Source organism: Phalacrocorax carbo, chromosome 2 (assembly GCF_963921805.1).
Source record: "Phalacrocorax carbo chromosome 2, bPhaCar2.1, whole genome shotgun sequence".
NCBI lineage: Eukaryota > Metazoa > Chordata > Aves > Suliformes > Phalacrocoracidae > Phalacrocorax > Phalacrocorax carbo.
In genome coordinates this window covers 157,409,313-157,435,544 of record NC_087514.1, presented here as the reverse complement: position 1 = coordinate 157,435,544, position 26,232 = coordinate 157,409,313, and the positions used below count along the sequence as shown (strand labels likewise).

Genomic DNA, 26,232 nt, shown 5'->3' with positions numbered 1-26,232 from the left:
AGGTGTTTATATGGGATTCAGAGTGCTGCGTGCAATGAATCTGAATTATTACCGGCTCTCCTCATCTATCTCAACAACATGTCAATGATGATGATAATTTAAATGTCAACACCAGTAACTATTTTATTCCTTGTGCAAGAAAGCAAAGAGAGGGTTCCCAGTCTGCTTTCTTCCCTGTTAATGAGACATTGTTTTGAGAGAAATCACCTTTTTGATGCCACCATTTCCTACCCACATGCCCACACACTTCTTCAGTGAAGAACAATTCCAGGTGGAAGAGCTTTCCAGCTCAGGGAGACGAGGCACCATTTGACTTTCAACATCTCCATGTCACTATAAGCAAAATTTTATTCTAACAGCCCACATCATGGTGCTTAGGTAGGGACTCAGCTTGAGAAAGCACCATTATGTCATTTTCCAGATCTTGGGTTTAATTACATTACTTTATGCACAAAGTAACAGACTTCCTTCCATGCTCACAGTTGTATCAAATGGGTGTCCTGACTAATTTAATACCAATAAATGTAATTAATAATCTAATTTACTGTGGTGGATTGCAAGCAATAGTGCTCACAGGGTTGCTCAGTTTGAAGTACCAGAACACCCCTCCATCTCTCCGCAGTGTAAAACAACCAGCTACCCATCAGGCACACAAACTCTAGGAAAAGGAAGGTTTACTGCACAGAGCGCTATAGCGATCGTGATATACTTCACCATAAAGTCTTGCTTCCTCCTCATGCTCTTTGTCTTTTTCTCTTATTCCAGAGCTCTAAATTCTGCCTTACGATGGAGGGTCGACTTGCAGGTAACATTATCCACCTCCTTTTCAATCTAAAGCCAGACTAAAACTGTTCCACAGTTTTAGGAAGAGCTGGGCAGCACGCTTTCTGCTTCAGTACAGATGAACTAAACCAAAGAGGCTCTTGTCATAGAAAGTATCCCAATTTCAAACACTCATCTTTCATTCATCGAGTAATTCCAACACCTATCTTCTCCTTTCTTCGCTAGCTTTGAGAAGAAAGGGAAAATACAAATACCAGACCAAATTCTGCCCCATAGATTTCCACTGGTACTAATGGGAACTGAATGCACAGACAGACGACAGTATTTAGGTTAGGTTTTCAAGCCATTATTTACAGTATATATTCACTCACACTGGTGATAGAAGCAAAATCTGGGGTTTAAGATTTCTCATTTTTCATATGGAGACAGCAGTTGCACTCAAATTGTGTTTAAATTCCACATTAGATGTAATATTTTATGTTATAAACTTTTAAACAATACAAATGTAACAGTCTAACAAAGCATTATGTTTCATTTGATGACAACTTTAATAAAATCCTATTAATTCAACTGAATTTTTAAAATGCTTTTAGTTCGCAAGTATATCACTGTTGTCCACCCTGTTAACACAGAAAGTAAAATGCATTAAATGAGCTATTATTGTGACTGAATTAAAAATATTTCTTTTAAATTTGACAAAGTGATATTGGAAAATGGATGAAAGACAAGAAAAAGCACCTGGTGAGTAGGAGAAATTACTGTCAGCTGAGTTCTTGTTGTGCACTTATTTGGAAGTATTTTCAGTTTTAATTTGTTCTGAAAAAGGACTTTGCATACAGTGAACTTTAGGGTATAAAGACAGTAACATATATAAGTATTTATCCACAGAAATAATTACATATGTACTACAAAACCCAGTGCTTTAGAAGCTTTTTTGTGGAATATCTAAATCACTGCGCCTCAGCTATTTCTAGAATGTTCTCAATTAACAGATACTACACTTCTTAGAATATTCTCCCTTTTAAATGCTGTAAGAATCTTATTACTGACTTAATGATGGTTCTATTATAGAAATAATGCTATACCCCATTTCATACATTGAAGTTTGCTGGAAACGTTTGTGGTTTTGCCTAATTGCACCAATGAACACAACTGACATTTATTCCCTGTGTGCAGAATGGACTTTTTTCCTTTATCTTGGATCCTCTTTCAAAAGTGGGTTTTTTTTGAAATTTAATAAGGGCCCAGGAAATATCACGTACACTCCAGTTAGCCACCAAAGAAAGAACTTTCATCTTGAAATCAAGCTCCCAGTTTCAGCATTCTTTTTAAGATGAAATCCATGTCTTCTGTTCCATCAGATTTCATATGCACTAATTTAGCCTAAGTCAATTTACCTTTCAAGTGTCTGAGTCTATTTTCTTGCTCTCGCTAGCTCTGTGGGGATTAATGGCTCATTAGTATGACTTCATATTGTCTTATTACACACTTTACCCTTAATAAAAGGTCTTCCTGCCATAATGTTTCTTTGATAATTAGATACCTACAATAATTTGCTTTTAAAATTATTTAATTATTATCTGATAAGACTTTAGAATCATAGAATCATAGAATCATTAAGGTTGGAAAAGACCCTTAAGATCATCAAGTCCAACCGCTAACCTATCACTGCCCAGTCCACCACTAAACCATATCCTCAAGCACCACATCTACCCATCTTTTAAATACCTTCAGGGATGGAGACTCAACCACCTCCCTGGGCAGCCTGTTCCAGTGCCTGACAGCCCTTTCGGTGAAGAAGTTTTTCCTAATATCCAACCTAAACCTCCCCTGGTGCAAGCGCATTGAGCACACTGAGCATAGAGCAAACTTGATCGGAATCTACAAGACACCAGAGAAAAAGTTCCTACTGTTCTCTGTCCCACAGAACGTATTGCAAATGGACAACCAGAAAAATCAATTAATGCTTTAAACTGTTGGCACATAAGGTAATGCTTTCAGAAGCACAGCTTGCTAACTTCAGAAAATCTATCCACAATAGGAACTGCTGTAAGTGGAACACATTTGAAATTCTGACGTTCCTAAAGTGGTTTATTTTTTAACGTATATTTCTAGTTAAAAATGAAAACAGCTCAGACCTGATCACAACAGGAACTCCTAAAAATGATCATCTGTTCTCAGTCTAAAAACTAATTTATTTCTTATATCTTCTTATACATCTTATCTTTTATAACGATGAATCTGGAGTACTGCAGAATCTTGATCTCATGGAAATCTGGTCTATTTTAACTCACTCTCATGAATAAAATTTTAGATAAACTGATTCTAAAAAAAAAAATCCTCCAGAAGATATTAAAAATAATTTCTTATACCATACAGAGAGAGTAATCGATACAGTAATAGCATTTTATGTATCTAAGCACTGACAACATGTTTATGGATTGAACCACATGTCGGTATCACCTTTACAATAATCTATAGATCAGTATCTTCTTTAGAAGTTAACTTTCTACCTTACTGCACTCCTGAAATACATGGCACTGTGATGTTAAGGAATGCTTTTGAATCAGGAAATCTGTGAAATATAGGGCCAAATTCTATGAATTAAATCAAAACCAACTGAGGCAAACACAGTTGAATCCACTGGGCAGTATCAATTACACAGCATTTTCATCTCCATAAAAGAGTAACCTAGAAAAGAAATGGTTCTGCAGTATATAAAACCCGCATATTGCAGTATATGAAGATCTAAAGTCCATCAAGGCTAGAAGCTCAAGCTTTGTCCCACTATGAAGAAAGTTTCCTAAATAAAAATCACTTTCTTTCATTTTCACTAATTTTGAGATTGCATTTCTTAAAATCATGTGGGAGAAAGAAAAATTTACCATTTTTAATATTCCTAAAATTTTACGCATTTTAAAATTTTCTTTTGGGGCTTGTGTGGTTGGGTTGCACTTAAAAGCCTGTGCGACAGAATAGACCAGGTAAAAGAGTATATTTATATGAGTATTTCTATATGAGGATGATACAATTGCAGGTCCCACATCCATATCATTCTACAGAACTATAGATGTTGAGTCCTTGCCACCAATAACCGCTAAGAGACCTCTCAATATCTTCCAAGCCATGAGGAAAATGGCTTCTATAATGCAAAGAATAGACAGAAATGTCCCAGCATTTTCTGTCATGGGAACTTGCATGAATCTCTCCTTCCTGGACAAATTTTACAATCTTGACAATTTTTGAATCTATGGACTTCAAATCAAGTACAGCTACGTTTTGGAAGAATATGATTTTGAAAATGTAATTAGTTGCTCAGAATGTCATTCAATACTTCTTTTTGTTTCTTTTTGTTGGCTTATTCCAGAATAACATATCTCCTGTGGATGAGCTACCGTGTAAGTTTGCCTTTTTAAGCCAGTGGTAAATAGAGCTGGCTGAACTGACACTAGACACTGCACGAACTAGACAAAATACCTGATGCTTTGAATTCTGACACCTAAGTTAACAATAGAAGGCATATTTTCTTAACTTGATGGTAATCAGAAGAACAGAGTTGAGAGTTTCTATTCAGTCTGTCTGCTGTTTTCCTACTGGTGCTTTCAGGGCTGTCGTACTAGTTTCCCTGTATCATACCGATAGTGCTTTTGGTGATGTATTTAATTCAGCTTCAGTGACAATCTATTTCTCATCATTTACAAATCCTCCCAAAAACCTACCAGGCAAAAACGCCATTGAAGACTTACCTTCCTGTGTCAGTTCCTTCAGGTGTAAATACATCAGGGCGTCTGTTGTGGATTTTGTGAATGGTTGAGAGTTCCTGACCAATAACATGCTGTGTATAATCATCTCGCCAAGTAAAACCTGATAATTAATAAAAAAAAAAAAAGCAAAAAAGGAAGCAAAATGACTATTTAATAACTTGAAAGTTTGGCAAAAATGTGTCCTATATAAACAATATTAATAAAACTAAAAAGAAGCTTTGTTCAATTGGAACCCAAGAGTGAACTACATATTCTTCTCTCCCATATGAAATTTGGTTAATCAAACTTTCCTTACAATGGAAGGAAGATCTTAGATGATGAGAGGAGATTTTGAAGACTTTACTCCTAGCAGAATTTTATCTAGTTGCAAACTAGCTTTAATAGATAAAAAAAAAAAGTGTTACTTTGGACAGCTATGGAAAAGAGTTATTTCACTAGCTGGTATCTATTGAAAGGTTGCTTCACTACTCCCCCATTCACAGCACACTGTCCATTCTCTGTTTCCTCCATGAAACTATGCCTTTAGATCACTAAGGAGCTAGTACTGCAGTGGAAGTAAGTATTTTGAGTTTTCGTATAATACATGTGGAGGTCAATTTATGTTATCTTTACACTTAAATGTTGTGACAAAGAACTTTACAACAAGGGGGAAGTGCAACTATGAAGGCAAATTCCAGTGATTACTCATTAATTACATGCACTGCCAGTCTCATGGTAATTATATTTGAAATAATGATACAACTCCAAACATAATCGTTACCAAATTTGTAGATTTTAGATGTTACGGTAACACTTCAGTTCATAGAACTTGCACATGCAATTATCTGTAATTATCTAATAACTAAATATCACATAATTGAAGAGAATTTCTGCTTTTACACCATGCTCAGTGGAACGCCACAAAACCCTCAAATAAATATTGACAAAAGTTCCAGATATGGTTATCCTGCTAATATCTTCCTGTAAGAAACCACCTGAAGAAAAATACTCTCTAGCACCAGGTGGAAGGGGCCATATCTGGTCATTAGGACCAGCCTCGGAAGAGGGATTTCTGGTTTGGTCCCTATTTCATACACATGTTATGAACTTCATCACCATTTGCAGTCAACATCAGATTTGTTGGTATAGGCAGTCTCTTAGGATGCAACTAAAGCATCATCAGTCTGAGCAGAACCCAGATCTTGGCCACCTCACTCCTCGGGTGAGTGCTTTATCCAGTGGGCTATTAAAAAAGAGGCTGTATTGTTCAGATTTTTCCACCATATTGAGGGTGAGTTCATTGTCTCCTTAAGCCCAGAATTAAAAAAGAAGTCTAAATAGAATATTTGTCCATTCTGCCAAAGCAGAAAGTTCTGAGCATGCCAAAGTAAAAATTACTTTATCAAATTTTCAGCCTATGGAGCAGATACTTAAAGAATTTCTTATACTTTGGTAGAAGAATAGACAGGCCCAGGAAGTATTCAAACTGCTGTTGGGTGGGATTTAGACAAGTTTTAGGAAATAAAGTTCCCATTTGGGCAAGATTTAGGTGGACCACATCTCAAACTTCATTTTTTCTTCATTAATGAAAATAATAGTAATAAACAACCTAGAATGAATGTAAGTATGCATGAAGACAAACAAAAAAGCAAAAAGCTCTCTGACACACCACTTTTGCTCCTTTTTTCTCCTTTTCTTAAGTAAAAATGTTACTCAGGTTTATTGAGGAAACACTTCAACTGAAATCATGTTAGTTGTTAATGGCTGCAGTAAATGACTCCAGACCCTTGGGAGAGGAAAGAATCTCTATCTCTATCTAATCTATATTTAGTTCTGATTCATCCTTTTCAAATGCAAATCTCACCTTTTCAAATGTGCCATGTAAGTAGATGGATTCAAATAATTTCACAAATCTCAATCTAAGGCTGCTCAGAGCAGGTTCTTATGTGAATACACAAAAATGAGTCACCATGCACCTATGACTATTTTGGTGTAGTGTTATTAAAATGATTGTTACGTGAAAGTTTATATATATATGCACAAGTTTACTTCTCTGTTGCCTAGCACTTCACATTTCTGCTTGTTTTATAAATTCATGCAGGAGAAAAAACTAAGATAACATTCAAGTTTAGAAGAATGTGCAATAAAAAAAAAGTTCAGCTAAAATACATATATATTAAAATCATTAGCATAGCCATATAAACTACCAATTTGTAAGCCACGTGTCCAAAATCACTACAGTTTCACTTTGTAACTCTAAGCCAATACTAGCCCTATTAAAGACCAAAGAATACACAATAAATAACATAAACTTTGAAGAAAAAATACACATAATGACTCTGAAGAGCTTTGTTTAAATTAAAGCAAGAAGAGTTCACCTGTGGTACCAGCATACAGACAGGGAATTAATCTTTCTCAATCCTGAGCAATATATATGGCTGCAGACCATAGTTTCATTTTTATGCCCCCACAAACCAATGTTTTTGGTAAAAGAACATGAGAAACCACTGCAATCCCAGTTCTCACTGGTGATGTAATGGTGTATCTTTTGTTAACTTCAATGTATTTTCTTTCTCCTGCAGCACTATTTTAACATTTTCTCCTAATGCATTTAAAACTAGTACAAGTATACCATCCTTAATACTGTAAAAGAACACAACTGTGGCATTAAAGGAGAGTAAAGAGATGAAAGAAAACCAGAGTACCTGTTACAGAACTTAAGAAACTACACAGAGTTAAGGGAATACGTCCTCTCAACTGTATCTCCTAGCACTTCTCACACACATAAGAGTTAGAACAGGACATGGATGAAAAATGCAAATTTTAACTAATTCAAAAATCCCTCATCAATAAGTTAATATTGCTGTTTATTACGCAACTATATCAGGAACTGCAATGTGTCTAAACCTAACCTTATGCAAATCATTTTCCAGCATTGTTTCAGTTTCAAAAAAATCTCTCCCACACACTGAGCTCAATAAAACAGCACAGTCAAGAACCATAATGCCACGCTGACAGCCCCAATCAAAATTAAGGTTGAGAAGCAGCATATGACGCCGCATGGCGATTTCCTGTTCTCTTTGTCTCTGCCGTCACACCTAGCGCCAGCTCCTGCCTCAGGACTCAATTATTACAATTTATCTCCACTGGCTGAGCAGGATCACAGCAGTGCTCTTATACACGCATTACTTCCATGTCACTAAAGGGGAACGGTACAGGGAGATGCCCAACCCCTGATTAATCATCCCAGGACCTGCATTTCCCAACCATGAATTCCCACAGAAGGACAATGCCAAGAGAGAAGGACTCTGGTAGACACTGGAGTGACGCAAATGTGATGACAACAGCAGCAGCAGAAGATATAAAACTGCTCTCAGCGAAGCACAGATGGTCATGAATTCCCATGAAAACAGCCATTAGTACAAACTTTCCCCACAAAGAGCAGCACTTTTCATTGGTGCCAGAGTCCAAGGTTTAATTATTTTTTTATTTTTTTATTTTTTTTAATTGGAACTCCATAACCTAAATGTCTGTGAGACGGGAATGTTAGTGTAGAGACAGTGAAGACAAGACATTAATACATCTAGTAAACCCAACCTACACATCAAAACCAATGAAGTTGCTCCACATACGACCCAGTCTTTCCTTTTTATTATCAGGTATCACCCTTGATCATTTCTTTCCACAGCACAATTTATTTCTATTATCATTATTATTATCCACAACTACAAAAAATAATAATGACAATATTATTGTCTAGGTCTCCATTATGTTCAACACTTAGCAATAATTATGTCAACAGAGAGTATATATCTAAGAATTATTTTATTTATTGAAATAAAATCAAAAGCAAGCAGTGTCAATAGTGAAGAAAACAGTTTTCACAGATTCATGCTGGTGAAGGTAGTATTAGCTTCTGTCTCCAAAAGTAAAGGCAAAGTTGTTTTCATATTTATCATACAATTTCACTTTTAACCTGCTTAATTTGCTTTGCTGTTATACCAATTACACAGAAATACTGAAAAATAATAAAAATTCAAATATGTATTTTCTTCTCTCAGCCGTTCAATTTTTCTAAATAACAGCATTCTTTCCTGTGGTTTTGACTCTGTTTTTCATCTTAGAGAAACCTGATGCTTTTCCAAATATACCTGATCACATTTTCAATGTACGTAAATTATATTAGCAACTGTTGAAAACATTTATCTGTTTCTTCTCCATCTCAACTTACTCTAGTTCAGAATTACTCATACAAATAATCTTCACCCCTCTGAAGGCCTAAGCAAGAAAAACATCTCTTTAACTTTGCAAAGGCATTCTGGTGTAAATCAGTAGAGTCCAATTTAAGCACTTTAAAGCAACAACAGTTCTCACTGCCCGAAGGTTTGGCCATGCAAATTTTCTTGCTCGTACTCCCAACCCTTTTCCCAACCAGCCTGGCTGAGGCTATGTGGGGCTCTGCAGGCAAGTCCAGCAAAACCTGCATCTGACAGCATAATGCTGTGAGATTCTTCCAGCTCTTGGGCCAATCAAAATCCAAAATTATTAATTCTGCATCAATATATTGCCAACAAAATTGTTTTTACGTACAAAGTCCATTCAAAGTGATGAGACTATAACATACTGGCAGAAACCTGTATACAAAAACTTGATACTTTTTTGTCAGGAAAATCCCCATATAAAGGCCAAAAAAACCTCAGCAGTATGCAGACTTGAAGCCAGAACATGTTACTATTTTTGAGTTGTGACATTACTTTTTCCCCAGTTTTTCGTGACGTTATCCATTTTGTCCCTACATGGGATGTGATAAAATAGGTTTTTCTGAGCTACCTTCAACTGCTACTTCATTTCAGCCAGGGAACTCTCAGTTGTAGAGCTCAGAGACTTTCATCCCCCATGCCATGTGTTGCAAATTGTTAATGCTTACTTCAGCTGTCAGAATGTCTGCAGAATTGGGAATGATTGGCTTTCTTCCCTACTTTCGCAACAGACAGGTCAACCTATAGACGTGCCTTTCTGCAGACTGCCTTTCCACATTCTTTAGAGGAGCTGCACTTGTTCTCATCCCAGAACTCCATTTTCAGAGCTCAAGGACATACCCAATAATGTTAACATATTTAAGTACCGGCTAAGCCAAAATTGCAGCTTTAATGTTGAAGTTGCTTTGTGTATAACAAAATTAATTCTTTTAATTGCTATATTTTCTACCTAAGAATGCAGCCAAAAGATAAAATCTTGATGTTTCCTGTTACAATAAAAGAAAACTAGAACATCTTCCCAAAGCAATTTTTCGATACAACTTGCGACGGCAGGTTAATGGCAAAAACAGTAATAGAGAAGTTAAACCCACCTTTTAAACCACAACCTTTCAATTCCCCTGTATCTCTGGCTTGGAATATTAATTTTTTCTGAAAATTGTGACTAAATATGTTTTCTACAAAATCGGAAGAAAATCTGCCAAGACAGTTTTGCACTGCACTTCCATGAAAACTCAATCTAATTAAATTTCTTTGCTCTGGTCAAACGTTGTATTGCCTTCTAGATGAGAAGAAAATCTGGTACAGACTGCATTTGGAGATGACTGGGAATTACAAGCAGTCATCACCACTCTTGTCTAATCCATTTCAGGAGGAACTGTGGTCATCCTCCCCCCAGAAGGCCTCAGGAGCTTTTGCTGTTTCCTTCCCTTTTCCACTGCATTCCCCAGCAGCAGTGCCAAGTATCAGATCTGCACTGGTGAGTTTGTTGCCCTCTTTAGGAGCTTCTAGTGGGATCTCTTCTAAAATATGCAAGAATTTCAGTCACTGCATTCAGCAGAGATTCACTCACACTCACAGAAAAAGAGCTTCCATTTGAATGAACAGATGAAAGAGCTGCCTAAGGATTACAGTTTCAAATTTTCATAGGTTGTTTTATTATACATAAAAGAGATAATCTCCACAGAATTAAATTACCAGCATGATCTTCTTACAGCCCTGATTTTAATTTACTCTAAGTAACTATCCCAGAAGGTGGAGGGAAGGTTTTTCTCTTCAGTTTTTTGGAATTTCTATTATTTGTAAAAGCCAAATGAGTGCTTCATTTGCCAAGGAGATTATAAAATGCTCTCACAGGACTCAGTATGCAATGTTTTCATACCTTTATTTCAGCTCTTGTAGACAGCTACAAATAATTGGTTTATACAAGAGAAAGTTTCTAAGCGTTACGTAAGGTTTTTCTGACATTGGAGATGATAGTAATAAAGGAATAATATGATAATGCAAAATATATCATCTAACTTCCAACTAGAATAAGCTACTTTCCAAAGATTAGAACAGAATGGATACACGAAAAAGGCTTCCCAAAACCTTGAGATAAAGCCCATGCTATTCACCATGTCATATAATCTTTTTCACAAATTGATGACCCTCAATCCAAAAGCAGATGGTTCCGTTCACAGAGATGCTTTTTAGGAAGAAAGATATGCAAAAGGAGGCTTCTTGCGTGGTTACCACTTTATATTAATGTTCAACCTTAATTTAATTCATGGTTAGTTACATCTTTAACTTGAATGGCTCTCTGTGGTGTCTAGGCTGTGACATACTTATCAAAAAGCAATCAAATCTAGTATATGGTGAGTAAAGGTGCACTTTCAATTCCTCCATTTCCTTCTGACCCTGGGCTATGCACAGACATTTCCTCAACACTGGCAGCCCAAGGAGTTTTCATGAACATGAGGAAATATTCACGTGCACCCAAAATAGTGATACTAAAATACAGATGGGACTGCTTTGCCTGTTTCACCGAGCTTTGAACCCACCTGTGTTAGCTGACAGTCATATTAAAGTGCATGTGACAACTCCAGATTTAACCCCAAAAGCCTGACAGTAGCTCTACTCTGCAAAATAGCTCTCTTTACTACATCAATCCTCTGCAATCTCCTTTTAGAATAAGAAATGGTGATCATTTGTTTTTGGTCAAAATATCTTTCATTTTTCTGTTCCCTTCGCCTTCCTTTTCTATCTTATTATTCCTTTCTGAGATGTCTTACACCACTCTAAACTTCCATTCACTCATCTCACAATGCAGGATCTCTTTAGTATGCAAAAATTGGTTGTAATGCTAGACTGTACAATGCAAAGAACGGAGATATTGTCCAAATAGCAGTTAACAATGCATATAAAATCAGCAGGTCTTCCTTCTCATTTTATTTCATCCATTTCATTTCATGCTAACAGTAGGTTGACAGCTTATTGTCATGAAAAATATAGTTCCTGGGAAAGGACTTTTGAAGTGCCCTCAGTCTGGGAATTAAAACATCACCTGTAGCAAGGTAGAATTGGTCAGAAATGTCCTGGCACTTAAATAAATAAAGAAAATTAAGTGGATATACAGGTCACATATATTCTAGCAAATTCATCTCAGATCTACAGTGTTTCATGTATTTTTAAATGCCTATGAGCAGAACTGTTCTTTCAGCTCTGCATAGTGGTTCATACCCCCACTTTATGTAAATGCTGAACTCTCACTGATGTTTGTGAAAAATCCATTTTTTTCTGTCAGAGGAGCGTTTTCAATTGCACATGCAAAGTCAATACACAGGAGTGCCAAACTGGGCAGTACAGCAAAGGCTGCGGATGCAAATGGTACGAACCTAAGTCTTTAAGACCAGTGTACAGACCATTGCATCGACTGTACGGAGGGAATGTTAGAATGAGTCAGAGCAAAGGCTTCTTCTGCATGATATTCACAGTGATATACAGATATACACAGGGAAATCCAGCGTACTTGAAATATTTTCTCTAGCAAGGGCCTTCGGTCTCCTGCTCACCATGCTCTGTCCTGCATCAAGACCAATGCAAATTAAATCGGAAAAAAGGGTGGGTTTGTTTGGTTTTTTTTAAATGATTGGTAGAAAGTCTACATATATTTTCTGTGGAACCGTATCCTCCATTTTCCACTTTGAAGCCACTTTGCTTGGACTGTAACTTTCTCCAGGAAGAGGCCATATATTGCATGCATTTGCACAGTCTCTTTCTACAGCAATAACAAAACAATAATTGTTATTGTTGCTATTATTATTAATAAAAACACAGCAGTTGCAGAAGTTAGGGCTCCCTTAGGAACCTCATAAAGATCTTGGTAGCTGAAAGCCGGGAGTTTTCCAGGGAAGTATGTTAGCCAAGTCAGTTTGCCTGAAGCAAAGATGACCAATCTGCAGGTCACGCTGCTCCCCCAAAAAGCTGATTAGTGCTGCTCAAGTTTCATTTTTAATTCACCCCCTGTACAGAAAATAGACAATATGAATTTGTGCAACCTGAAAGACAACATAGTATTTTCAGCCAGAGGAGTATTTGAATTACCTTTTCTTCTGTTCTTTTGTGCACCTAAACTTTTTGGGTTTTGACCTTCCAGCAACTGCAATGGAGGATGCAATGCACTTACTGCACATTGCATGACAGATATTTTTTCATTTAAGTATTTTCAGTCTTTGCACCTCAGGGCTCTGATTTACAAGCCAATGACAATTAACAAATTACTGTACCATGTCATCTAAGGTACAGTGTCTGCTCATGTATTTAGCTGGTATCCATGGGTAAAAATGAGATTATTTGACTTATTTTAGCCAACAGTGAAAACGATTTAGTGAGAGAATCTCTGAGTACATTATTTCCTACCTGGTGTCCATTTTCCCTCCCTTGTTTCATGGAGTTAATACCTCAGTAAGCTTTAATAACATTTTTGGACAATTCAGGTAATTGATGCTTTGTCAGCTGCATGCACTCTGATTTCTAGTTCTTTCTAGCTTCTTTACTGCTTTCTGGGGTTGATCTTTCTGAATATTTAAAATATGTCATGCTATGAGCTCTTATTCAATTTACCACAATGCATCACAAAGCTACTAAGAAGCGGATTTTTTGAATCTCTGAATGAGTTTTTGAGCAAGACTGTCGATGAATTAAAATGTTTACACTGGAAGAGCTGGAACAATCAGATACGAACAGAAAGCCCCTAAACTTTGAGTCTTTGTGAGCACAGTTCCAGCTGACATCCACTCATAACACATCACTTTATTCAAATAGCTCCATCATTTTTTGCTCATAACCACCAAGAGATGCTAGATTTAAATGTCATTTACTGAAAACTCTGACATTAACAAAATGCCTCAAAACATGTCATGATGACATAACGCTGAAATAAAAGGTACAGAGGGAATATAAAATCTATATCATTCTTGGGAACAATTTTACCTTTTTGTGTTCTGTGCTCAGCTAAAATCTGAATATTCTGAAATAGCTCCACTAACTTCATGCCACCAAGGTCTAACATTAACTGTGCAGACCTGCTATACAAACTGTGCTCAATAGGAACTAGAGGGAACTTCCGTTGGGCAAAGACCATGATTTGAGATGTAGCCTGGACCTGCAGGCTGAGCCACAGTGGAGTGAGCACCGGGAGGGGGATCAAAAGCATGTTTGCCTCCTTTTGAATCTGCCCTTCCACTTGTAATGCGACACAAACTCTGCGGTTCACTTCTCTATCTACAACACAGATATAATAAAACACAATTTCAGGGGTTAAAGTTGTACTGCATTTTGTGAGGCATTCAAATATTGTAGAACTGGGCTGGCATAAACAAGGAACAGTGGCAAAACAGAGCCCACCAGGAGCTACTGAAATGTGTCGTTAACTAAGTGGCAGGTAGTTGCTTTGTTTTCTTCAACTGAGTATACTTCTGCTATTTAAGGACTAGCAATTAATATCAAGGAAGTGAATGTATTTTCAAAAATACCATTCATTCCAAAAATTTGTCCATCAGCAATTTGGGATGGTGTACAAAGCAGCAAACCTCCTTTAGAGCAAAGACTGAAGTGAACCAGTAATAACGTTAAAGCATTTCAAAAATATTGGTGGTGTAGCTCATATTTCTCTCTTTCACTTAGTATTGTTACAGAAGATAAGTCTTCTGATCATTGGCTGCCAGCTTTAAGAAACAGTGATATATTTCAGGGTAATCGACTGCTACATATTACCATACTTTTGATGTGGTGGAACATTCACGTGCTTTATTTTCCACTTCCTCAGGGTATCCTGGTTAAATGTCACATGCATTTTTCTCCCATGTTAAGAAAACAAACCTGCATATTAATTCCATTTAAGAGAGGCATAAATGTAACAAGAAGGGAACATTGATTATTCTATTAATCTATAAACTACTCTAATAGACGTATAAATAATAGTGGAAAACGTAATGCAGCCTTAATCATCAGCAGAGTTACCCCTCTGTTTATAACAGTCATGATAGACGAAACCTGAAGCAATCTGATTGCTCTGATAGCAGTTTAAGCTAATTCACAACAAAAGACACAAAGTTAAAAAGCCAGACTTTTGCATGTATTTTACAAGCATACTGTTATCTAATGTAAGATCTCTGTTTCATTAACCAGATTTCTGCTCTTTAGTAATGAAATTATGAGCAAATGTCCCTGTAAATGTATCTAAGAGCTAAGGTGTCCAAGAGCTCCCTACACTCCTCCTTAGCTGTTCCTAATATCAGAATGAAAACATAAAGAATTGTCCTTTTCTCACTCCAAAATGCTCATGGTTCAGTTCCCCAAATCTGCAGCTCAGCAAGGCAATCTACCTAGAAAATGTTTGCTACCTCTGCCTCAAAAGGCACAAATCTTAGAAAGGAAAGAGCAATGAGGGAATAAACTATTGAAAATGTTGTGCTTCACCTATTTACATGACATAAATCTAGCCTTCATCTGGCGTTCCCTATTCACAGTACCTCACACAGCGTTAGCATGTTCAAACAGGAAAAATATCCTCTTTTTTTCTAGACAAACAATGATTTTATTTTACACTTTAGGACTATTTGTTGCAAGGAGTAAAATAGAACCTGGAATTCACTTGTTTTATTTACTACAACAAATAGGACAGAAACATGGGGCATTGCAAATTCAATGATTTATTGTTAGTTTGCTATTCCTACTCACCACTGAGTCAATGTATAGGATAAACTATATTTATAGATATTTTACTTTCCTTACTTTATATGACATATGAAAGAAAATATTTCCTTCTATCAGTTACTTTTTAACTAAATACCAAAGGTTCGAACATATAAACTGAGGAAGCCTGCCCTGACAGCCAAATAAGACTGTAGCTTTTGTACTTTATACTTAGCAGTTAGTCAGGTTTGATTCATTTCGCTATACGCAGTGCCAAGGTATGTCCTTGAATCTTTTACATTTTTAAAAGCTAAATGGATTCAGTATTTCTCAGAAAGATAATTTTTGATTGTCCTGTTTGCTTGAAGGTATATTAGAATTGTTCAAGATTTCCAAGATTACAGCAAAGATACTCCTATGCCACATTGATATGTCGTCAAAAACAATTAAGTCTCTCTTTCCTCATCCATTCTGTATTTAGAAAAGTATCTGTCACGTTGAATGTGATATTTATACACTTTGTGTGTGTGTGATGCGTTATGTTTATTTGTGATCCTGCAGTACAGCTGAGGCTAAATAAGAACAGCACCAGATTTCAGCTGCCTGAGCACCAATGCTGCAAGGCGTGCTGCAGTCACCAGGCACCCCGCAAGGCTGTCAGGGGATGCAGATGCCACCCAGGATTCCCCCAGTGGTATCTGACACAGAGGCTGGGCCACTTATTTTCCATGGTTCTCCTGGAGCCTGAGCAGGTTATGTTGTGGAGGCTATTCTGGGTGGATAAACACTCTACAATAAACCTTTCTCTCCATAAGTGCATCAGAAGTTTAGCAGGCCAGTTGCCCGGAACAGGTTTTGCCCTGATTCTTTGTGCAGCCTTTGGTAGTGTGGGGATCTTCAGGATGGGGTGCAAGAAAACCCTCCTGAATGGGAGCTCACGTAACTATTGTACTGACAAAGCTAAACCAGACTCTTTCCCACTCTCCCCACACTACCTGGCCTTGCACCACTAACAGGGGTAGGAAGCAGTATGTAGTTTTTTTATTAATCTCGTTATCATTCACATTAATGCCATGTCACACAAATCTGACAGTTGAAATGAGTATCCTAATGTTTGTAAATCCTCTTCACTTTTAGTATGAGTTCTTCAAATGCCACCTGAGCAATGCAAAGCACTTTTGTTAAAATAAAAGTCTGGCCCATGAAAGAATAGCTTCTCATCAGGTATTATGATTCAGTTATCCCTACCTATTATACCAAACACCCTCATGTACACAGCCAAGATATGTCCCTTCTCCTATTATTCTTTGCATTACTTTTTCTTAGCCGGGGAAAGTTTCCCTGACATAGTTTTGACAATTCCACAATTAATTTGTCTTCATTTCATTGTGTCCTTAATAACACTATGTAGGCAACAGATGTCAAGTCTTTCCAAGTGGAATGAAGCAGAAGTGAACTCACATCCCTAATAAATTGTTTATTGAATATTTATTTTTACTTGGATGACAAAGTGCTAGTGAATCCGCCGGTGGTAAAGCCCATGCTTACATGCTACAGCACAACATTTATTGAAGCAGCTATTCTCGCCAAATCTATATTGCATTTATAAATCTTCAAAACAAGCCCTGGTAAATGTCACTTCTTAAATGCTCAGCAGAATCAATGACAAGTGATGCTGCCTTTGCCCTTGAAGAATTCACGTGTTTGGATCTGAGTCCAAATTCTAAAAACCTGTTCAGAAACACACACAGTGTAAACACACATGCAATGTAGCAGAAGCACTGAGGAAAGAAAGAAAAAGTTGTTTTAAATGCAAAAGTTAAATAGAACCAGGAAAGCTTGTCTATTATTTTTCTAGACTTTCACTGTAAGCTGTGAGAAATACACTACTACAAAGCCCGTTGACTTACTTCTGCTCAGCATAGGAATATTTTGCAGTGGTCTTCCGTATGCTACCCAAAAGCAATCAGTTGCTTTTGGCATACTTTTAGTATCCCAATAACCACATTTTGAAATCAATATCGATATAAAAATACAGAAAAAGTAAAAATATAAAGTTACAATACCTAAACTCTACCTAAAAAACTTTTTAAACTATTGGGGCATAACATCAGACAATATCACGTGCTGTATCTTTATTTGTGTTTTCTATGTATCTATCCTTCAGTTACTGAACAATAATTCTGAATTTTTATTACATCTTCAAGTTCAAAGAGAAATGAAGTACAAAAATGGAACAGCACAGTAAAAAATTTCATATCTCCTCTAACTTCTTGAATGCCACCAGTGGATTCTACACTGTGGAACAGTCTGCTTAGTGTCAGTGGGATGCCCATCTCCAAAGAGCAGAGCTGCTCCGCTAAGCAGCACGGTCCAGATTTGCTCCCATGCCTGGCACAGTGCAACCCAAATGCTTTTCCAAGGAAAGCATAGCAATGTCCTCATTTTTCAGCTGATTCTGTTACAGCCATGTTTTAAAAGAGTGTGGGGTAGTCTATTCAGGGCTCTGAATTACACAGCAAATAGTATTCTTCAAGAGCATGTCAACTGGCTTAGTATAATGACATGTTTCTATGGTAGAGCTGCAGCTATATAATCTTTTTGCCCATGGTGGATTTCTCAGTTAGGGGAATTTCCTCAAGGGGAAATGCTGTCAGCAGAGTGCAAGGAAAGAGACTAGTTAAAAGAGAACCCATGGACATCCAGCAACAGAGAGTCCCTCTCCTTCAAAGTTATAATCCCTGTAGCACCTTATACCCTCCCAGCCACTGAGAGTCAGGGATGCAGCAGCTCTTGCTCACTCCTTTTATAAGGAACTTCTCTTCAGGGGAGAAACTGGACATGTGGTACTGGACTTGGCCCACACCTATCTTCAGTGCATCTCCCTCACTAACCAGAACCAGCATGTCTTTTCTTTTTAGCAAAACCTATGTTTGTTTCACTCACAAATGGTGCTGAATATGTTAATTAGACAGAAATAATTGGCAGAGCTTGGTATAGAAATGACATTTGAATGGTAAATGAAATCTTGGGGCAATATTAACTGATAAAATATAAGGTGAAATGGAAAAAACACTGATTCAAATCAAGACCCTCTGCTTATTGCTAGAAGTCATCATAATAAAAAAAAAAATATTAGTCTGCATCTGCTGGGGGCTGCCAGACTGCTAACGGCCTCAGAATGGAAAAGGGGCTTTGAAATGGGAATAGGTCAAAAGCAAACAAAAAACCAGAGCCTAAATGGTGATGATGAGCAAAAAGTGACTTCTCAAGCACACTTCCAGGAAAATGGAGGACAAAAAGATTGTGAGATAGTGAGATACTTTGTTACTTTTTATCTCTGAGTTAAACAAAACACATTTACAAAAAAAAAAAAATAATAAAAGAAAGAAAAGTAGTTCTAATCCTTTCCCATTCTTTATAGTAATATTTGATAGACACAGAGGTGGATAAACAACTTAAGTCAGCAATTTTACTCTAGTTAGTAATGTCCCTGGTGACCATATGTTGTAGCTGCTATGAAGAAGTTTATTGTGCTCCACGAGGCTTTAGAAAATGTGATTATTACATTACTGCAGTGCTTTATTCTAAATAAAATATATAGCCACTGCTCTTACAATTTGGATTTGGGTTTGATGTCTGCATGAAATGATTTGTAAAGCTTAAAAAAGTGCTTGAGTGCATACCACTTCTTTTTTCTCTAATTCCTGTATGCTTTGTTACACAGGTATTTTAATGCAACAGTTGCAGGATAGTTTGGATCTTTGCAGGAAAGGTGGATTACTAGGCAGCCACTAAATATCGGCAAAGGCATCACACATTGTACAAAATTTCCAAATGCATAATGCGAAGAGTCTTCCATTTCAGCTGCCAACCCAGAAGATAACTCAACTGAGAAAAGGAAAGATTGCAGCCCCCCTGTTTGGAAACCACTGAAAGCCAGGTGTCAAGATGCTGGAAAGCTGCCCTTTCACCAACTCTCTTTGGCTATGTGACATTGAAGTGAGAACCTGTTGGAAGCAATAAACGGTTCTCTATAAGTATCTCTTCAGTCTTTCTGACTGTAATGCCATGCAACTATAACTGATAGCCTTGATTTGGAATAATTTGGGGCATTTTTTAATGTTCCCTAAGTGCAATGAATTTAGGAACTAGAATAAGACTCAAAGGAAGAACCACAGCCTGTTTGTGGTACAGATTACAATGAAATATAAATAAGATACAATTTCCTACTACATAAGAATGTGTTTAGTCATCTCATATTCTTGACTCTCCTCCCTGTATGTCCTTACAAAATGTTTAGGGTTGTATGACAGAGATGAAGTATGACAAGTTCCTAATCTGCAAAACAATTGAAAAATGTTATTTTTTGCAGAGGCAATCCCACATTCATCTGCCGCCTGATTTAGAGTTTCCATCTGGACAGTTGGCAGTCACTCACTACAGTCCAGACTACCTTGAAACGCAGCACAGAGGCTTTGGGAGAACTCTGATTTAGATACTCAGTAAGGGAAGAACAGGTTCCCACTAAAATAATTTCCACTTTCAGATATATCAATCAAATGAATGGTAGTTTCATTTCCATTCTTCCAAAAACAGAAAGGTAGAAAACCACTTGAAAGCTGAAATTATCATCATGGGAAATTTGTTGTGCCTTGAATCTCTAGATATAGGTTGAAACAGACCTGACAGGTTTAGTCTATTCATTTTTCCTCTATCCCTTCTCCATCTAGAAACAGATCTAATTAAGAAAGTTTTTTTAAAAAAATTAAAAATCTGTGTAATGAAGAGAAAAAGCCACTATTTCTTGAATCATTAGGGACATTCTCTGAACATCACTGTTCTCTGTATTACACAAAAAATGGAGCTGCAGTCACCTCCTCCTCTTCCTCTTTCTGTTACCATGTTGTTAATTCCAACTGCGAAGCCACTGACCCTTGAAATTATTTTCACATGCCTGGAAAACACATGTGGCTTTTTCTTACCTTTATCTTTCTAGAATTGCTCTTTCAAAATTCTGTGCGCCCCTGGAAAATATTAATTCACACAGGATTTTGTTAACAAATATCAAAACTTAGCCTTAGTTTTAGCCTTAGAGACTTAAACCTCTAATGAGGGAATCAGAGTTCAGCTTGCATTATTCCTCACTAGTAACATAAAAACAGGTTGAGCATATGTAACGCTGCCGCAGCTTAAGCACAGCAAGATATACGCTGAACTTTCAAATCCCTGCTTCTTATTTGTACAAGCCAGGCTATGAAAACAGACACTTCTAATGAATTCACTGAGAAATCCTTACTAGAAGTAGCAACGACTGACTTAGCGCTATAATATTTAAAGCAACTGCAAAATTGTGCTTTCATCAGGAAAGGAACAAAAGCTTTGTTAGTTTTGAAGCTCACATTTATATTCAGCATAATAATTCAAAGTATCACTGCCTGCCACTATTAGGAGACAGAGGTCAAATATGGCAAGTAAAAAAAAATTACATTCACAAGCTATACAAAAGAGAAAATAGGCTCAAATTGTATGAAGTGCAGTGACATTATTTAAATGTCTTTGTTAATCAGGGTCCTGACATAAGAGATGGTGCTGAGAAGAATTTGCTCTTCAGACTCTTCTCAGCATGGGTCAAATCTGCTTAATATTCCAAACGCTGAGTCTAGCTGAACTGCGTTACCCCTTTATGATCTCTCATCTATTTTTTTTTCTCCATTGAATTCAAGATGCACTGGTATTTTCAGTTTTCATCACTGCTAAAGGGCAGGGAAGCTACAGTATAAACAGAGAAGTTCCTTTCAAGCCTTGTTTATAATGATTTATACATTATACAGCGGTTAGACCTGCAGAAATTTTTGCAGAAAGTCAGACTACAAAAAAAGAAGTTTGGGAATGTTTACTATTGACCTTATTTATTTTTTCCAGTTGCTCAAGGAGAAACAAAAAAAATAGGACTATCTGCTGATTCATACAGAAGACAATAAAAGCTGTCTAATTTCCACCCCATATAGCCACAACGGTGTGAAGCCTATGCAAAGCAAAGAACAATGAGGCCCACAGAGCATCTAACGCACAGATGCTGCTGCTTACATATCTGCACCAACATCCCATTTGAAGCATGCCCATGAGGACTATGATGGTCAATTTTCACCCTTTCAAGATGAATAAAAGATAAATAAAAAGACCAAAGTCATGAAGATTGTAAATCCCAGCCAGTACATTGGTCTCCCTATTCTCCAGTGATGTTTGTGGAGAGCAAAAACAGTTCCTTAAAACAAAACATAGCTCTGGCCCTCCTGTTGGCACCATGCTGTAGAGAATGTGCTGTGCAATCACAAGATCAAGAACTTGTGCTCCTCTACAATTCCTTCTTCCCCCAGCACTCGTGTAGCTCCCCCAGGCATCCACAAGCTTAATCCCTGCCAGCTGCTTTCCCTTCACCCAGACTCGCTACCTGAGGGGTCTGGAGGCTATTTTTGTTTCCCTACCTAAATACTCAATCCATAAAAGACTTTCTCCCATTTCAAACAAGACATAGAGCACAATGAGAGGGCATGAAAGAGCAGCTGGCCAGTATATTTTGATTTATTGGAAACATTATGGGATTGCCCAAAGGCCTTGATCAGAGTCCAGTTGTGCTCAGAGCTGTTCCGCCCTGTCTGCAGCAGCGCAAAGCAGTAAGATAGATGAGATTGCTCTAGACAAGATGAGGTCCAGCCCACCCGAGGACAACTGTTTTGGCAGCAGGGATTTAGGAAAGGCATACTACTATAAAGACCAACTGCGCAGTTGTTGAAGACTGCCATAGCCTAATGTAACTGAAATATTTGAGAAGCTGCAATGACACAAATCAGACCATTTGATACGATTCCCTTTCAGGCATACAGATAAATGTAATAAGCTTTCACGCTACTGACCAGCATTTATTAAAAGCTAGTTTCCAAAATGATCCTGTTCAGACTTGAAACCAATCCAATCATAACCACTAACTTCACAGAATGTCATATCCTATATTTATACTTGATGGTTATTTTTTTTAATTGCAGATAGAGTGGGGAATGCCCCACTTAATTCAGAAGGGACAAAGTTGTTGAATTCAGCTTTGACACAAATCTTCACCAAACCAGCGTATGTCACAAGGGGTTTCATCCATAATGTTGAAATAGCATGGCATACTGATTAGGTAGCTAGGGTTATATTACAGAATATTTTCCATCGTTTCAATGGGTTTAATATACATTTCATTATTTCTTGTCCATGGCTCTGATCCCTCTATGTTCACCCTGCTTTAGACCCTTTACCCCAGCGAGAGCTTAAGGGCTATAATTAGACCTTTGCAAGTTAGGAGGAGACACCAAAAGTGTTGGAAAGGCTGAAAATGTTTCGACACTTTCTTCCATGATCAGGACGGGCAGCAACCACCAGGTGCTATGGCTGAGCCACTTCTGGGAAATGAGATGCACTACACTGTGGGTATACATGATATAGTATAAATGCACTGTGTTTTATTGGAGATGGGTTACTTGTATTTCATTTATTTAAAAAGCCCTCAGAAGCACAAAGTGCAATAACAAAGAATAGATCACATGGATAAGTATGAGATAACAGGAGGAAGGATTTGGGAAAAGAAAGGGGGAAATAAGGTTTAAATGCATTTCTCCCTCTCCTTGATTTTTTCCACCGTGTTTTTCTTTTTTCCTTGGCCAGCTTCAGAAGGGGAGTATTTAAGGATTAAAAGAACTCTTCCCTTCAGAGAACCAGCTTCACCAAATGTAATGTTGACAGGCACTGTACAGCGATGGTGTGTATTTGGAAAGACATAATAAATACGAACTGAAAAGGTCACATCTCACACAAGCACCTTTGACGACTCATGCAGACTCTCTCTCAAAATACAGCTCAGAAGTAGATACAGTAACACATTCCTTCCCTCCAGCATTCAGAGTAACTAGGGTTTTGAAACCACTTAAATTTCCTATTAAAAATCTCAATTCAGGAATACACCCCGCTTTGATTTAACACGTTCCCAGAAAGGCAATCATGCTCCTGTATTCCATACAGCAGTCCAAGTCTGACATGGAATTATTTCTTTTTCATAACAATAAATAAAAAAATAACAGTTTTCAAAGGAAACAAAACATACAGCAATCCATTTATTGTGACATCCTACTCATTCATGCTCACACCCTACTGCCAATAAATATTTAAGAGATTAATGAGACTTCAAATTGTAGAAAAACAGTAAATAACTGCAATGCTTTTAAATAAAAATCATGTGTGACTTGATTTCTCTTCTTTTTCATGGCTAGCTATTGGGATTGAATGGGTTAATTTATTTCCTGAGACAGAAGACCTTAGATAAGCTTGATGGTTATGTAGGCATGTCTGGGTTGCTAGGAGTTTAAACTATCAGCTTGCAAATGGAGCTATTTCAGATCCCAGGTGATCCAAAGAATAGGTTCTCCTCACGCACTAAACGATGCAGGGATTATGTGGAAAAAACTAGTATGCGATCATATAATCAGACACTGCACTGTAACACACAAGCACAAAGATGCTGAATGAGGGTAGTGCAGGAAATGCCAGAATTACGTTTGCCTACCTTCTGAACATTTGATTTGCAGTCCTCAGAAGGGTTTTTAAAATATTATTTTTATTAATTATAACTATTGTGTATAACACACACAGAGAATATGATACAGTACTGGGTAATAATGAGACCACTTGTGTGCAGCTCCTGCTTGTTAATTGTCCTAGTATTTTTCTTACTTGGACATGGATATTCCAGTGGTTAATGATATTATACCTTCTGTATATCAGTTCACTCATGCATACGACTACTTGATTGCCTCACATACACTGTTTAACCTAATTATCATAAACACTGGTGTCACAAGAATTTTCTGTGACTCCAAGATCTGCGCTGTTGAAAATAGGCATAAGCCTCTAAGCAGTTTCTGAGCTTGGTCACAATACAGTTAAACCTCTGCCACTTCGCTAAGTCTGATGCATCGCTGATAAAACACTGCTGAACCAGTTTCAAAAATATTCTGTACCTTATGCTATTGTTTGTGTTAATGCAAAGGCTAAAACACCTATTGAATATGAAGGGCAGGAGCTCTGGGGGAAGGGGAATTGCTTTTGTGTTTTTTCCTAATAGTTTATATAAGCATGAGGAATACCACAAAGTCCTTAGTAATGGGAAAGAAACCCACAAGCTTGAGTTTATCCAACAATGAAAGTAATCAGAACCTGCCACGCAGCATATAAAATATGTTCAAACACATACTTGACTTTAATTTATTGGTGCTAAAGCTCCCACTGAATTAAACTGGAGTTCAGGGTGCTAAGCACCCCTGTAAATCAGAAGCTTCATGCACGTGTGATTGCGGTCCCGGGCTGCCTGTTTAACAGGAAATCACTTTTATCATCGCAGCGAGTTGAGGAGAGAAGCCCATGACCAGAATGCTATTTTTATCTATCGAGTCTGTGATTCTGTGTAAACTATTTCTACAGGAAATAAATATGTAAAGGTGGCATCAATTATTACAGATTCATTTAAGGTAATGAATGGCAGGAGATGCCATGTGTAGCAGAAATGACTAATTTGGAAAGGGAATAAAGTACATTTTTCAGATAAAGCTAAAGGGTTTTTTTTTTAAAGAATTTAGGCAGGATATTTATTCTGTTTTCGACAAAGTAGATGACAGTATCCATGCACAATAAAAATTTTCTCACTACCTCTTCTAGACAAAGGTGGACACTCAAGGCTACTTTGCATGTTCAAGCTCCCCAAATATTAGTTTTGCTACTTTCCCAGCACTTGCCAAAAGCCTCAGCTTTCCTAGTTTCTTAAAGATCAAAGTAAAAATCTTAAATATGTGATCATGAACTGAGAAACAACACAGAGATTAAATACGTATGTGTCTGTGCACACACGTTTAGATCATCAGAAATTAATGGCTCATGTACCATTATGCTAAAACATCTTCATGATTGCCTATATGACATATGATTGTTGATTTTTATATGAAGCATATCAACACAGAATCTGATTTGTAATGTTTTGGGTTAGTTCAAGGGTTTAAGAAAAAAATGACAACAAAAACGAATTTGCAGAATTTACACAGGACCTGATCCTGTTTCCACCAAATTCAGCTAAACTGCTCCATGTGCTATATGCACTCCATTTAACCCACCTCCTAAAATTATCAGCAAAGAGGTCAGAAATGGCAGGGCAATCCCTGCAAATGAGTAACTGGAGTAATACTGCTGCTAATAACGCAGTACCCTACATTTATAGAGTGCCTGCCACCCCCAAGGGTGCTAAAGCATCTAAACCTCCTGCATAAGGAGTAAAAGCCATACAAACAGGGTGAACTCCAGGCTGCCAAATAGCTTCCCCAGCACTGACTGTGGTCCAGGACAGCAGACAGTTTCTCTCCAAAACCCACAAGAAATTTTCCACTCAGACAAAAAAGGAATCTCTCTGATCTCTTGAGATATGAAAGAGCAGCCCACATTTAACTTCACACAACTCAGACTCCTCTTATGCCTGAATCTTTTCCCTGCCCATATTTCTCCGCTTTAACTTTTCCTTCCCTCCAGTCAACTGCAAACATATATATGAAGATTTGATTTTTGGGAAGCACCTTCAACTCGATTCACTTCAGTTGAATCTTCAAACGCTCAGCCTCTCTGACTATCAGGCCATAAATATAAGAGAAGTAAATATCTGTACCCTGCAACCTCTCCCCTTCTCTCTTTGTGAC

The 26,232-nt window shown here is 37.4% G+C and overlaps 1 protein-coding gene across 3 annotated transcripts in view; it reads right to left on the bottom strand.

Annotated features, from left to right (window-relative positions):
• The window catches only part of PTPRN2 (protein tyrosine phosphatase receptor type N2), a 675,251-nt gene that overhangs the window by 433,088 nt on the left and 215,931 nt on the right, over positions 1 to 26,232 (bottom strand). For all 3 annotated transcript variants that reach the window (XM_064445017.1, XM_064445019.1, XM_064445018.1), the window contains one exon: positions 4,530 to 4,647. In XM_064445017.1, coding sequence (XP_064301087.1) covers positions 4,530 to 4,647 — 118 coding nt within the window. The remainder of the gene's footprint in view (positions 1 to 4,529; positions 4,648 to 26,232) is intronic.